This window comes from Lytechinus pictus, chromosome 18, assembly GCF_037042905.1.
Source record: "Lytechinus pictus isolate F3 Inbred chromosome 18, Lp3.0, whole genome shotgun sequence".
In the NCBI taxonomy this organism is placed as follows: Eukaryota; Metazoa; Echinodermata; class Echinoidea; order Temnopleuroida; family Toxopneustidae; genus Lytechinus; species Lytechinus pictus.
This window is the reverse complement of record NC_087262.1, coordinates 1,180,501-1,196,504: the sequence shown is the minus strand read 5'-3', so window position 1 is coordinate 1,196,504 and position 16,004 is coordinate 1,180,501. Positions and strand designations below refer to the sequence as shown.

The 16,004-nt window shown below is 37.8% G+C and overlaps 1 protein-coding gene across 3 annotated transcripts in view; it reads left to right on the top strand.

Moving 5' to 3' along the window:
- LOC135157447 (DNA-binding protein SMUBP-2-like) overlaps positions 1-16,004 on the top strand; it is a 32,692-nt gene that overhangs the window by 2,687 nt on the left and 14,001 nt on the right. For 2 of the 3 annotated variants that reach the window (XM_064112756.1, XM_064112757.1), the window contains exons 2-11: positions 357-436; positions 1,062-1,234; positions 2,164-2,362; positions 2,716-2,831; positions 3,191-3,360; positions 5,480-5,683; positions 6,484-6,708; positions 8,525-8,622; positions 9,173-9,355; positions 11,466-11,584. In XM_064112756.1, the coding sequence (XP_063968826.1) occupies positions 357-436; positions 1,062-1,234; positions 2,164-2,362; positions 2,716-2,831; positions 3,191-3,360; positions 5,480-5,683; positions 6,484-6,708; positions 8,525-8,622; positions 9,173-9,355; positions 11,466-11,584 (1,567 nt within the window). Of the gene's footprint in view, positions 1-277; positions 437-1,061; positions 1,235-2,163; positions 2,363-2,715; positions 2,832-3,190; positions 3,361-5,479; positions 5,684-6,483; positions 6,709-8,524; positions 8,623-9,172; positions 9,356-11,465; positions 11,585-16,004 lie in introns of all 3 variants that reach the window. The other variant, XM_064112758.1, reaches the window with a different exon arrangement.

The following is a 16,004-nucleotide window of genomic DNA, read 5'->3' as shown; positions in this document are numbered from 1 at the left end:
ACTCTGTAAGAGGGATGTTATAAAAGAAGAAGAAATCAGATGCCATGAAATGCTTGCTTTTGGAAAACAAAGACATTAACAGTTAACTCTACAAATGTTATGAAAGTTAATCTGTGTTTAATAGTAGAAGATATTGTAAATAGATCTATTTAAATTTTGATTTCAACACACTGGAAAAAATGTCTGGCTCAAGAACAAATTTGTTTTTTGTCATCTTTGGGAGAAAGTTGGACCAGAAAGAAAGAACTTTGCTTGGACCAACCTTGTATTCATATAGATGTTGAAATGCTGAATAGGTATATATTTTTCAAACTGAAGTTTCTTTTCTTCCTTTTGTATGACCTTGTCATATGTAGATGTCTTTGATAGGGAAGTTTGTGAGAAAGCATCTAGACTTACTGGACATAGAAAGACAGGCAGAGATCGAGCAGACAAGGTAATCATGTGATCATCATGTTGTGATGATGCAGAGATTGTTCCAGATCATGATCACGGCCTTTGAACCTGTCACCTTTTAGCATATTCCGTAGTTGCTTCATTGCATTGTTTTTTTTAGTTTTTTAGTTTTTTTTTTGGGGGGGGTGGCGGAGGGTAAGGGTATTCTTACAACCAAGTCTCAGATTATGCAGAAGACGCCCGCAGGCATTAAGGACTCATGCTCATCCCCTTTAATGTCTTTCTCACACATTTATCCCAGCCTATCCCCATATGCTAATATATACAATGCCTCTGCATGATCTCACGCCCAGTGATGAAAATCTAAAGCATAGCAAGTGTTAAAAACACAGCAAGAGTTGAGATGGGGGGAGGGGGAACAAATGAAGCACACAAGAGAAAATTAATATTGGATGAAGGAAGTGAAGACGGAGGGGAGAAGAAGAATGATGATGAATAGAAGGAGGAGGAAGGTGGAGGAGAATGAAGGAGAAAAAGATGGAGTAAGAAGATAAGGAGGAGGTGTGGGAGTGCTGGGTGGGGTGGCCGCAAGCCCGCAGATATCCATATATTGTAATCTTCTAAAGAATCCTTCCTTAACATTGAAACAATTTATTGCATTTTAGTGATCTACTTGGTAAGCTCTCTGTACGTGAGCTTGAAAGACGAGGAGTCTGCCTTCTGAAACTCAGATGTGCCAGTCAAGCTACAGGACTCTATGGAAGGACAGTCTTGACCTTTGAACCCCTGAGGTCACAAGGTCAAGATGGGAAACTTCCAGCTCATAACTTTGGACCAGGTATGGAGGATTTATATACCAGTAGCGCTTTTTACCTGTGGATCAATCGCTGCTATTTTTAACCCAGCTATAGCTCTAGCTACCAGTATTTCAGTGCCACTCAGTGTATTCAAGGAATTAATCCTGGCAGGTACCCATTTACCTTACCTAAGTTGAGTGCAGATATCGAGTGATTTTCATTTTTGGTGTTGACATATTGGTGTAATGTTAGGTCAATTTTTACATCTGCATAGTACCAAAAGTGAAATGACGTCTGGTCCTGGAATGACTCTCTGAACTGTCAATATTTTGATCTGGTGCCCGTAATGTAAAGCTTAGCAAGATTGACATAAGGCAGATTTTTATGATCGATCATATACATTATTCATTTTGTAAACTCAGATAAGGTTTTGAAGCTAGGAGAAGAAAGCCAAATTGTGCTTCCAACATCATCAACAAACTTGAAATCACCCATTGCCCTTTCAACACACACACAATAGACCATTTTTGTATGCCCCCGCAGACGAAGTCCGGAGGGGGCATTAAGCGTTGCCACTGTCCGTCCCCCCACTTGGTGTCTGCGCGATAACTCAAAAAATATTGCCCATATTTATTCACCAATTCTGAATTTGGAGGAAAGAATCTGAAATTTTACCATTTGATATAGCCTTTGTTTGATAAGGTTTTCCTATTTAGGTGTATTACTGTGCTTTTATTTTGGAATAGAAATTACTTTCCTCTATTTGAGCAAAATCATTCATTTTCAATCAGAAAGATTGGGAGGACTGCATAATCATAAACCAAGGATACGCAAAGAGTTCATGATATCTAACTCTTAAAAGCATAATTTATCAATAGTCGAAAAGATTCCCCTGGTTGAAACGAGATATGAGTAGAGTTGCCTGTATATGATTATATTTTTCTGTCTTCTCCCTCTCCTTTTTCATTAGGTGATATAGCAGGAGTGAGCTTCTCCAACAGTGACACCACGTCTGCATCTCTGCTAGCTTCAGGAATTGTGTCAAAGGTCACTGGCTCCAGTGTCGCTGTCGCATTTGAAGAGAACGTGGAGGGGATATCACGCGGTCATGACGACACATTCAAACTCACCAAGCTTGCGAACGATATCACATATAGGAGACTTAAAAAGTGAGCGAATGACTTCAACATCTGTTTGCATCCAACTTGGCCCTGTCGGAGAAAAGTCACCATTGTAGTTACCATGGTAACAATGCTCAACAGCCAATCAAAATCAGGGATTCCTACTTGGAAGTTATAATTGGAAAGCAAATTACCATGATACATTGTAGTAACATTTATGCAACAGTACAGTTTGGGGATATTTTCTTTGTGGAAAATTGAAAATATTTTTGGTTTCACATTGGTAAAAATTGAGGTCCATTTCATAAAGAGTCTCAACTATTGTAACTGTGATTATTGTAACTTCCATAGAAACCTTGATTGTAATTTTTGTGCGTCCACCTTTTCTCCATTTTTTGCAGAGCTCTTCATGAATTAGAGGAGTACCGTACTGGACCTGCTGTTCGATTGATTGAAGTCTTGTTTGGAGAGAGTGACCTAGGCTCACCAATCAGGCTTCCAGCTATTAATGATCATGGTAATATACTCCACTACTTCCAAAATATTCTGCAAAGGGGAATCCAACCTTGGTTATAAAGTTAAAAGTATGACAAAGAAAAGTAAGTAATATGATGTTAAAAAGTTTGATCAGAGCATTTATGTAACTTAAATTATCATCAATTAATACATACTGTTAAATGATGTAGTTATAGTTGTGCTTATGACTACCACAAATTTTATAATGAGCACTTCTTCTGAAAAGTATGGCCAAATAGTGCTGGTTGTGAATTTCGTTGGCGCAGTCAAAGGCACCCTACAGTAGCTAACTGCACACTCTGGCATTTTGAGAAGTACTGTCCCGACCTTTAACCCTAATGTTCTCTTCAATAAATTTAGAATCTGGGAGTGTGGAATTCTTTAACGGCAATCTGAATGATAGCCAAAGAGATGCCGTGACCTTTGCCCTGTGTCAGCGAGAGGTCGCTGTGATTCATGGCCCACCCGGTACAGGCAAGACCACCACAGTGGTTGAAGTTATCCAACAAGCAGTGAAGCAAAATATGAAGGTAGGTTGATTTTTACTTTTTTATTTCTCCTCTCTTTGCCCCAACCCAGAAACATCCATTCTCCTCTCTCTCTAATCCCAACTCAAAACATCCCTTTTTCCATTTTAATCTCTATATCCCTTACCCCAAACTGGATGTTCTTCAATGATTATCTCTCTCTAATCCCCAATCACCCTTCTTCCATTCTCTCTAATCCCAAACTCAAAAAATCCCTTCTCCCATTTTCATCTCTCTATATACCCCAAACTGGATAATCTTCAATGATTATCTCTCTCTAATCCCCAAACGCCCTTCTTCCATTCTCCACTCTCCCTAATCCCCAACTCAAAACATCCCTTCCATTTTCATCTCTCTAACCCTTAACCCAAACTGGATAATCTTCAATGATTATCTCTCTCTAATCCCCCTTCTTCCATTCTCTTCTGTCTAATCCCTTGCCTCAAACTTTTTTTTTCATTTTCTCTAATCCCCAATCCCAAACATCTTTTCTTCCATTCACCTCTCTCACTCTGTCGAATCCCTTACTCTGTTTAATCCCCAAACATCCTTCCATTCTCACTCTCTATTCTCTTACCCCAATCATCCCTTCTTCCATTGTCTCAGTTATCCCCAAACATCACTTTTCCATTATCTTTCCCTCACAAATCCCCAACATCCCTTCTTATATTTCATCTCTCATACATAAATCCCTAACACATTACCTTCCTTAATCTCTCTCTTATTCCCAACCACAAACACTGCTTTTTTTTCATTTTCATTTTCTCTCCCCTCTTCTTATCTCTATTCTCAAGTACCATTTCTTCCATACATATCTCTCTCTCTAATCCCAAACCCAAAACACCCCCTGTTCCATTCTCATCTCTCTAATCCCAACCCCCAATATTCCTCCTTTCCCCATCTCTAATCCTTAACACCCTCACTTCCATTCTGATTTTTCTCTGATCCCAAACAACCTCTCTTCCATTCTCTCTCTCTAATCCCCAACCCCAATTATCACTTCTTCCATTTTTTCAGTAAATCTCCATTCATCCCTTTCCATTCTCTCCCCTCCCCCCCCCTCTAAAATTCCCAACCCTTCATTTTTTCTTCAATATCCTGTCTCTAATCCCTAACACCTTGTCAACTCTCTTTTATCCCCAACCCTAAACTCTGCCTCTTCCATTATCATCTCTCAACATCCCTTCTTCTATTCTCCCTCTCTAGTCCTTAATCCCAAACACCTTCTCTTCCATTCTCATCTCTCTCTAATCCCCCATTCCTAGCACCTTCTCTTCAATTATATTCTGTCTTATCTCTAACCACAAACCCCACCTCTTCCTTTCTTCTCTCCCTTTCTAATACTCAAATACTCTTCTCTTCCCTTCTCTCTCTTTGTAATCCCCATCCCATTCTTCCATTCTCTTATGCTCTCTAATACCAAACACCCCCTCTCCCATTCCCTCTCTGTAATCCCTTACCCTGTACACCCCTTCTTCCACACGTATCTCTCTTTAATTCCCAAACACCCTCTCTCTTTCTCTAATCTCCAACTTGGGAGTAAGGGTCAGGGTTAATTTTGTAAGAACGACATACAAGGAATGTGCCCATCTGGACAAGATCGGAGTTCATTACCATCAGTAGCTGATCCTACCTCTACCCCCTTCAATTCTCTCTCTCTGTAATCTCCAACCCAAAACATCCCTTCTTCCATTCTCTCCTTCCTAATCCCAAACCACAAACACCCCTCTCCCCTTCTCATCGCTCTAATTCCCAACCAAAAACATCCAATAATCACCACTCTGTAATCCCCTACCCCAAACATTCATTCTTGCATTCTTTCTCTCTAAACTCCAATCCCTATCATTCCTTTTTCTATTCCCTCTCTCTAACCCCCAACCCCAGACATTCCTGTTTCCATTATGATCTCTCTCTAATTCCTAATCCAAAATATCCTCTCAACCATATTAATATCTCTCAAATCCTCAACCTCAAACATTCCTTCTTCCATTCTCTCTCTCTCTTTCTCTCTCCCTCTCTGTTATCCATATAAAACCCATACACTCCTTAGTTCCATTCTCTCTAATTCACAACCCCAGCTACCCTATTACATTCTCACTCCTTTCCTCTCTCTCTTTTCTAGATTCTTGCCTGTGCTCCATCTAACGTTGCAGCCGACAACCTCTTAGAACGCTTGTCCTCAAATCCTTCATGCTCTATGGTCCGTCTTGGTCATCCTGCTCGGTTACTTCCAAGCATTCAGAGGTTCTCATTAGATGCAATCCTTGCTTCCAGTGATGGAGCAGCTATCGTCAGAGACATCCGGAAAGAACTAGACACTACTCTGGTAAGTCAGAGGCCCTTCTGATGATTTTTATGAATGATTTGGTAGCTGCTTTTGGCACTGCCAAGCAGGGATGTAGTCAAGACCGATGCTTCCGAGTCAAGAGAAGATTCTCTTAGGCTATGTACACATGAATTTGATCCAGACTGCGGCCAAGGCTGCTAAATCTGGCTTCAAGGATAGCCTTGACTACATTCCTGCAACCAAGTATCCAGAAATTCTTATTCGATGCTATCCTCACTTCTCATTGGATGCTGTCCCAGCATCCAGTGATGGAGCAGCTATCGTCAGAGACATTTGGAGAGAACTGTCTACCACCATGGTAAGTCAGAGGCCCTTCTGATGATTTATATCAAGGATTTGGTAGCCTGTAGAACATGTCATGAAACATGATACAAGCTCTGGGAAATCCCTGCATCTGATTTGCAGAGACCTAATTAGTCAGTGAGAATCACTGACAAATCTCTATATAAAATGCTCTTTTGAAGTATCTGGGGTTCAACTCCAACTGCAGTACTGACATCCTTTCAGCAAGGCATTAATCTACATTTGCCACTCTCCACTCAGGTGAAGTAATGTATAACAGATAGGAAAGGATTCTTTGATTGCTTAAGTGGAAGCTGGAAGCATTGTTTTGATTACTGAAATAATCTAAATTGCCATATGACAAGGGGTACTGTGATTAGAGCAATGCACTTAGATAGGTGGGTAATGGTTTTAGGGTTTTTGACAACCCTTATAGATTCCTTTATGCATAATCTACATCATCTCCAATACACTTGTTCGCTACAATTATTTTTCAGAGTCAAATCCGTAAGACAAAAGACAAAGACGAGAAGCATCGTTTGAAAGACGAGATGAAATATCTTCGACAGGATTTAAAATCCAGAGAGCAGAAAGCCATCCAAGATATCCTGATGGCTGCTGATATCGTCTTGGCAACCAACACCAGTGCTTCCACCAAAGGACCCCTGAGGGCGCTACAACAGGGACATTTTGACTTGGTTGTCATCGATGAATGCGCTCAGGTAGGTTGTATTGGTAAGGCAACATTTGGTCGTGTCAGTGCAAGAACACCCTTTGCAAAACCTTTTCATGCACCCCATTGGTGCTGAAATGCCCTTATGCGTGCCTTTATGCGTTCTGCTAGGGATTTTTTTTTGCATGCTTGCGATGTGCAAAATTGTGGTGTTAATGGCGTTCTTGCACTGATACGATGACTTGCTCTTGTGAGAGTTGCTCCTCCGCTAAATTCTCTTAAGATATAAGGTGAGGGTTAACCCTAACTAGGCCGGGCTTTTTTGGATGTTCTGTGGCCGGGGGGGGGTTGATTCAACCCCCCCCTGAGATCTCGGCCGCCGATCGCGCGAGCGCCGCAAAAATTTGCACGCTGGTAGTGTGCGATGTAATCTATAAGGCTGTATGGTAAAATTTTCCAAAATAATGAGATTTTATTTTATATGAATTAATTATGCTAATTTATGCATATATCATACTTTTTGCTCTTATTCACTAAATAAAGCTCCTAGAATGCTAATTTTTGGTAAAAATATTCTTTGTAGCATTTTTAACAATGGCAATTGAAAAGAAATATGGTTTCGAAATCAATTTCTTATGTATTTTATTGTTATATGAATTTCTTATGTATTTCTTTGTTTTTCAACCTTTTGTTTTTCTTTGTTTTTTTCACCAGATTTATTGCACAACCTTTTTGAAGCATAATTATGCTAAAATAAATTGCTTTCAGCAGTTAAAAGTAAAAATAATCATATCTTTATGAATAAGATGAGAAAACTCAATTTGCATTGACTTTGTACACAAAATCACGTTTTGGAACAATTTTTGGTCTGACATGCACTTACAAAATGTTGCGTAATTTCGGAACCGCGTACCCGGGGGTCGTAAATTTGGTCTCAAAAGATGCTCGAGACTTAAAAGTATAAACTCTGCGAGTGGCGCGGTCAAAAAAATTCGCGCGGCGGAATGATCGAAGAAAATGTTGAGGGGGGGGTTGATTCAACCCCCCCCCGGCCATTTTAGGGTTAAGGTTGTAATAGGGTGTTTGTTCGGAATCATGTGAAGATTAAGGGTAATGAAGGTAAGGTGTGAACCTCGAGTTGATGTTTGGCCTAATGTGTTCATTTTTGGTAGGAGATATTTTCACAGGAGCAAATGTCATGGAACCTAATATTTATGTTAACCTTATGGATATTCCCATATAGTTTCACATTTTTGATATGATAATAACATAATGATTAAATGCTAGACCAGGGGGTGTTTAAAAAAATCAAAGTTTAAGTGTGACTTAAATTCTTGCTTAGTGCCAACATGCACGTGATATTTACCACGTAATCTGAATTATAAATATATGTTAGTGTGTGTCCCGTGTTCATGATCTGACCAATGTGGTGATGCGTTGTACATGTATACTGCATGCAACTGAAATTTAAGTATGACTTTTAAGTCGTACTTTAAGTCGTACATAACTTTGTGAAAACATCCTTGATGCCTTAAATTTCAAACTTTGTTGTAGGGCAAGACCACTTCTCACATGGACACATTTTTATATTGCAGCACAAATGGGCACAATTAGAAAGGGCACAAAGAACATCCAGGCCAGTGCACAAGTGAAAGGGGGCATTGAGGTCAATCAATAGGACATTGAAGGCCATGACCTTGGATAGCCTTGGAATAATTCAAGCTTTGGTAGACAGATTTTATTGAAAAAATGGTAATTTAAATATAGAGGGCTTGCACACAATCCACTCTCCCTGGGGAGTACACTATATATATCAAAGAACAATAAAGCACTTTACATTTTCAAATCTATTGTTGTTTCTGCAGTCTCTTGAAGCAGCATGTTGGATCCCCCTTCTTAATGCACCAAAATGCCTTCTTGCTGGTGATCATTTACAGCTACCTGCCACCATTATGTCGAAACAGTAAGTCACATAGCTTCAGGGGGGGGGGGGTAGGAGGGGAGGAACGGGAGGGGCATTTTTTATCCCCCTTCTTAACGCACCAAAATGTCTGCTTGCTGGTGATCATTTACAACTACTGGCTACCATTATGTCGAAACAGTAAGTCGCATACATGTAGCTCTACTCCAATATGTAGATAAAGAAATATAGGTCTTGAATTGAAGTGATTGATATTCAGTCTGGTGACACACAATTTCTGGTTTTATTTATTTTACCGGCCCACCAGACTTCACCAAAATATCACCAGGGACATATGTAAAAACAAAAATCCCCTAAATTTCCTGGTTATGCTTAGATTATATCTGCTATTATTGAAATATCTTGGTTATTTTTGTACATTCTGCATGATTTTATTTATTTCTGAGGAAGGGCGAGGCTGCCGCCCCTCATTTTGATGATTTTTATTTGGCAACATTAATATTTATAATTTCTTATGTAAATACATTTTCAAGATGTTTGAGAATTCATCGTGGTAATGCTTAAAAATAAATCATTTTCCACCCATAAACAGAGCTGCAGAAGATGGGCTCGCAACCTCCCTGATGGAACGCATCATAAGTCTCCATGGCAACAGAGTAGTGCGGATGTTGACCACTCAGTACAGGATGAATGATGACATCATGAAATGGTCGTCTGATCAGTTGTACGATGGAAAACTAGAATCACATCAATCTGTGGCTTACCACCTTCTCAAGTAAGAATGGTATTTAGTTCAAGGTCAAGTCCACCCCAGATAATTGTCGATTTGAATCAATAGAAAAAAAATCTTATACGTACATCGCTGAAAATTTCATCAAACTCGGATGTAAAATAAGAATGTTATGACATTTTACAGTTTTGCATAATTTTCTTGAGAACAGTTATATGCACAACTCAGTGACATGCAAATGAGAGAGTCCATGATGTCCCTCACTAACTATTTCTTTTGTATTTTTTATTGTTAGAATTATACACTAATTCAATTTTTACAGATTTGTAAGGACCAACTTGATTGAACTATAACATGTTAGAACAATGGTAATTCCACATGTTCATTGAGAATAAAACTTTATTTCACATGACAATGAGGAGAAAATGAGTATATTTCATATATCATATAATAAAATACAAATGAAATAGTGAGTAGGTTATGTCATCCATCCCTTCATTTGCATACCTACCAGGATATGTATATACACCATGTAAGTGTTTGTAAAAGTAAGTGAAACTTTTAAATGTCATGACTTTCTTATTCTACAACTGATTCTGATTCAAATTTCAGTGTTAATTATGCTTGTTTTTTATTTATCTTTTTATTCAATTCAACTTTTTGTTAGGGTGGACTTGTCCTTTAAATAATGTTATGAAAGTTTGGAATCATGTAACTCAATATTTCTGGCTTGCACCCATTAATTAGCCAATAATCTTGGTGAAGGCAGCAGCTTTATCTTTGCTGTAATGCCGAATGTGAGTGATGTTTCTAATGCAGTGAGAATACAGTTGGTGTGGAAGCAACCCCCACCTTTGCCTTGTCTTTCTTTTTATTGACCACAATTTTTGCAGATATTTCTTACAAAAAATGTCTCTTGACAGTCGACGATGAAAGGAAAAACAAAGACTAAAGCAAGACGGGAGTGTATGGTCGGTGGCTGCTCTGTCGCCACTGTTTGTAGTCTCGCTGAATTAGACAAATTGTTCAAGTTTTGCGTACTAACAGCATTCAGACTGGTAATTAAGCAAAGACAATATTTGCAACGTCCGCCTAGATTTCAGGCAACCGGTAAATTAGATTGCATGTTATATCTAAAAAAACAGCCCAAAATGTCTTAGTATTCAAATTTCCCCAGCAAGATTCCAACTATCGTCCATGGCGGCGTATGAATTAAAAAGTCAGAATGAAATCACAGAGCCGAGCTGTTCATTCCTATTTTGTCATGATTGTGCAATGGACCAGCAATGGTCTAGTGGTAGAGTCACTGCTTAGTAAGCAGTAGATGACATGTTCAAATCCCTCATGTTCCAGATGGGTGTTCCTTCATAAAGCTCTTTGTAAGTTACACGTGACTTTACAAATGACTGGTGATTCTTCCTTAGGAGCTAAATCAACACCAATGCAAATCTGGTTTCTATCTTTTTCCCATAAGGAAGGATCACCAGTCATTCGTAAAGTCGCTTACGAACCTCTTTATGAAACACCTAGGATTAGAATGCCTTCACCCACCACAGGTGATTGGGGTCGTTTATCCATCGGTCTCTCCTGTCTTTGTTTTTGCTTCTGAGATTGAAGATTAAGTTGAACAAAAGAAAAAATGACAAAACTACATCTATCGTAGATTGCAATACTACCTCCCTTTCACTGCTTCTGATAGATACTGCTTGATGTGATGTACTAGAACTAGAGCTGGAAGGTGAACTCTGAAAAAAAAGGAAATACACATTTTTTGTTTGATGTCTATGTTTATTTTACAGAGCTAATGTACGCCATCAATTGTTGATCACTACTCTGAATGTGATGTGCTAGAACTAGATCTAGATGATGGAGTCTCAAATGGAATTAGAAATATTTGTTTAATTTGTATGTTTATTTTTCCAGAGACATGCCATCTATCGTTGCGTACAAGATTACCTGCTCTTGATTTGTTTGATTTCCATGGTTATATTACCAGGGACATGCCATATATCATTTAGAATGATGAGAATACCTCCCTTAAGCGGCTTCTGATTGACACTGCTAGGTACGATGTACCCAAACTGGAGCCGGAAGATGAAGTCTAAAAAAATGGAAATAACAATATTTGTTTGATTTATCCTGTTTATTTTTTCAGAGACATGCCATCTATCGTTGAGAATGAGAATACCTGTATACCACTGCTTCTGATTGATACAGCTGGATGTGATGTACTTGAACTTGAGCTAGAAGATGAAGTATCAAAAGGCAATGAAGGTAAATCTCATTTAGAATTGCTAGTTCACAAGTCAAGACCCGTCATGGCTTGATACTAGGACCAGGTTTTTTTCTGTCTGATGTTTGGTCTAATGTTAGACGAGGACATGCCTTGGCTGGGCAAGTTTAGTGACCGTCTTGATCTCGCTGTGTGGTGCCTCATGGATTGCAAAAATCTAGGTCAGATTTATGGATAGATATACTTATTTCATATTTTCAGAGTCCAATCTACACTGAAAGTTGAAATTAGAATTCTAATCTTGAAAATTTGTTGTTTTTCAAATGCCTTTTGCCACAAACAATAATAATCCAAGTCCATATCTTTCAAGTCTTATATCTAGCTTAGTCACTTCGCATTGAGATATCCTGCCAATGTGGCCAGCATCGTGCAGTATACACACTGATGTGACTGGGAAAGTTTGGCATGGCGAAGCCAGAAGATCAAGTTCTTGGGTCTTTTGTTGGCTTGTTTGAATTTAGCAGAAAAACTGTAATGTCATCAATCTATGTATTCTTATTGATATGCAAACTAAAATAATCATGATTATTTTTTGCCTTAAATTTTGAAGAAAATACCTTTTCCCTTTTATCATATTATCTAACATATTTTCATGAATTCTCATTATCTATAAAAATGTTAAACTGAACAAACATAAAAAATCAACTCTACAATCTACTAAAAAGTGCTCAGAGAGAAAATGGTCACAGAATCTGAGAGAAGTGGACCTTCCTAATAGCAATACTGCAAAGTGTTGCTGCCCTCTATGTTTGTTGGTGTAAATTTTTTAATGATACGCACTGTATATAAAATGAAATGATAACAGTTGACCTGGATGTAAAGACTTTCTCATGAAATCATCGTCCGCTGTGATTACTTCGGTTTCCCACGCCATAAACTACCTTCCAGGCTTTGTACAACAGAAATGCATGATTCCCCACAAAAGATGGGATATATTCAAAAGAGCAATACACAAATAAATTTGAGACAGGACAAATTTTGGTTAATTTCATAGGCATATGGCCATTTAATATTTTAATTAAATCATACAAAATACATTTGGTTATAAGGTGGTGACGAACAGTAAGAAATCACACTCATACAAGTATTATAAATCATTTAATGTAAACAAATGTCAAGCAAAAACTTTGTCACTGATACAGTTAAATCAAGTTGTCAGTAAATTACAATCACTGTAACTGAACCCACCCCCCCCCCCCACCAAAACATGCTAAAGCTTTATCTGTGCTGTACAATGTAAAGACTAAAAAAACCTGAAATGGGAAGATTTCAGGGCCTAAATTTCAAGTGCCTCAGGTACCTTGTTCAAAGGCAGAGCCGCATCCACGCAAGCACCCTTTCATTGTCACAGACAAAATGATTGGAAATGCAGAAAAGCCGCCAGTAATTTCGTCTCACACTGCCAAAATACTTGCGACCTTGAAAAATCCCTGTGAAAGTTCTAATTTTGACAAGTATCTACTATTTAGCGGGTATCTTCTTTTGTGGATATTATGTCTAATTTGCTTTCACATTGGCAATAATACCTAGTGTTTTCAGATTGGGGTAGATTAGGGCAGATTTTAAGATCAGAAAATACCTGGAACTGACTTCACCTAAAATGCCTTTATAATAGGATTCTTGCTGAAAAACATGACACAGAATTGGAAAGGTACCTATTAAAGACTAGCAATCCCATAGTAATTAACTCTATTGAAAAATAACATTAACAGGTTGTTTGTACTTGTTGTTTCAATTTGACAAGACATGTGTTAAAGTACAGCAGTACAATATCAACCTTCAGAAAAGTAGGTAATGAATTCCACACTCAAGGAAATGTAAGAATGGCAGAACTACGCAGTCTGTGGGTGCAAGCTTTCAGATGCTTGAAATGAATAATTAGTATCTTAGATTGACTTGAATGTTGAATTTAACAGCTTCTTACATGAATATTACAAGACAAAACAATACCTCAATAATGGAACTTTTCAATGGATAATTACATTTAGAGTTCTGGCTGCTGCATTTTTTTTTTTATAATAAGTTGATATTAAATATATTAAAACATAGAGCATTAGTAATAAAAGTAAATATAAAAGAAAAATTACAACTTCCATTTATCATATTAAGTACACGATTGGCAAGAGAAGTAAAATGATTGCAAAATGTAATAAATATTGGGTGGTTAAACTGTTGCACACGCATTACATACTGTATACATGTATATTCATACTTTGTTACAATCAATGGCCTAATTCATTTGAGACTGATGTTCAGGCTCTGTCAGAAAATGCATAATATACCATCATCAGCTAGCCTCAAGTAGGTTACAATGCCAGGAAATTGTATACAACTTTATAATGATGCCAAAACAAAACAAAAATTGGCAAGAAGCTTGCATTAAATAACATGGCTGGGCCTTGTTGCATAAAAGTTACTGTTATAGCGACTTTGCCATCCCATGGTTACTACCATCCATGGTAATGAAATCACCAACCAATCAGAATCAAGGATTCCAGACAAGCCATTACCATTGGATGGCAAAGTTACCATAATGCAATGTGGTTCTGATCTATACAATGTTGACATCGGTATTTGGTAAACTCAATTGAATGATGCTGATATGAGTATTGCATTAAATACTGCAAATACTTTAATGTTTTTTTTAATCTCTATTTTGCTGTCCATGATAAAAGAAAACCTTCATATCTAACCTTTCTATAACTATTTGAAACAGAAAATGCTATTGCTTCGTTATATCATATGTAAACCAACACTAATAGGAAAGTGACAAGCCATTTTCTGATTAACCTGGATCCAATAACTAGATAGCCATACGTATTATAGAGTTGACTGCAATCTTCATAAACCAGGGGGTGTTTCACAATATAGTTGCATTTAGGAACTTGCGTTATGAAAGGCATGACCACATAGGACAGATCATGCCAAGAGGACGCGCACTACTACGTATTGATCAAGACTGCACGTTGCATATCATATACATCAGCATTTAAGTGCGACTCTTAAGTCATACTTAAATCTTTGTGAAACACCCCCCTTGTATCACAAAATATTATCCTTGCTAGGTAACAGTCATGTAGTTGAGGCCACATTTTGCCGGCCTTGGCCTCAGCTTTGGCACGGGTCACGTGTACAAAGTCTATGGGAGAAGGTTTTGTCCAGCGGCCTTGGCCCGAATTCACTATGGTGGTTTTGAAAACCATCAGTTAAACCCACGTCTTATGCAAATTTCCTGTATAAATTACGCTTATTTACAATATCTTTTTATTTTCAAACTGCCTTTGTGAAATTGGGCCCTTGTGTCTCGTAAGAATCGGACTTGACTACCAGTACACCCCTGCTAGGTATCTCTTGATATTGATTCTATCGACTGAAAGAGCAGATGAGACATAAACTTAATAAGTCTCTATAACCTAATGTTCAATAAGGAAATCACTGAAGTGATGAAAATAAATGTGCCATGTACAATTGCCATTTTAATGTTTAAAAAAATGTCTCTTTGTGGCTCTGGCACTGGTAGTTTGATTCACAGGCAATTTAGTTGCTAATGCCATCATAACATGATCTACAATAAGCTATGTACATGTTTCTACTAGCTAAAAAGATACATACGAGATACATGTAAGGTAATTGTACTTGTTTGGGGTTAAAATGTTGAAAAAATGCTGATATGATATTCTATGTCCAATATTTTCTGAATTTTTCCATGATGGAAAGCAAATCATGTACAGCATAGAGGCTTCACAGTGTGTATCTATATTGGGCATGTGAGGACACCGCAGTAACATGCTTGCCGAAACATGGGCTTTGTTTGGTCCTATTAAGGACCAAACACATACCAAAGAAAATTAGAGGTGTACACTGAAACTTCAGTGTTGAATGTCCAATATTACTGTCCAATATCATTTTATTGCCTGATTTGTTCTTTGGCCCATTGGAAGAGTCCATTCTTGAAACTGTATGTGTCAGTGTCTGTGTGTGTATGTCTGTCAGGTTGTAGGAACACACAGTTGTCTAAAAGAAGTTTTTAGAAAAATAGATGAGGTCAAAGGGGAAATTTCTTTTCAAACTAGAAATTGCCCTCATGACCAGAACATATTGTATACATGAAGGTACATATTGAAAGGCACATGAAGTAATGCTACAAAACTTCTAAATAAGAATAATATCCATAGCTGTACAAATTTTTTTTTTTTTTTTGGCATTTTTTTCTATTTCTTCTTCATATAAAGAAATCAAATTCTTGTGACCCCCATGATAAATTACTTGATATCCAGAAAATGTTGTGGGGTGTTAAAAATTATATGACAGTTCCTAATATCAAGAAATAAGATTTATTTGTTAAATGGCAATTGGTGAGATTAGGACAGGACCTTACATCCAGTGATCTTTGAAAGTTTG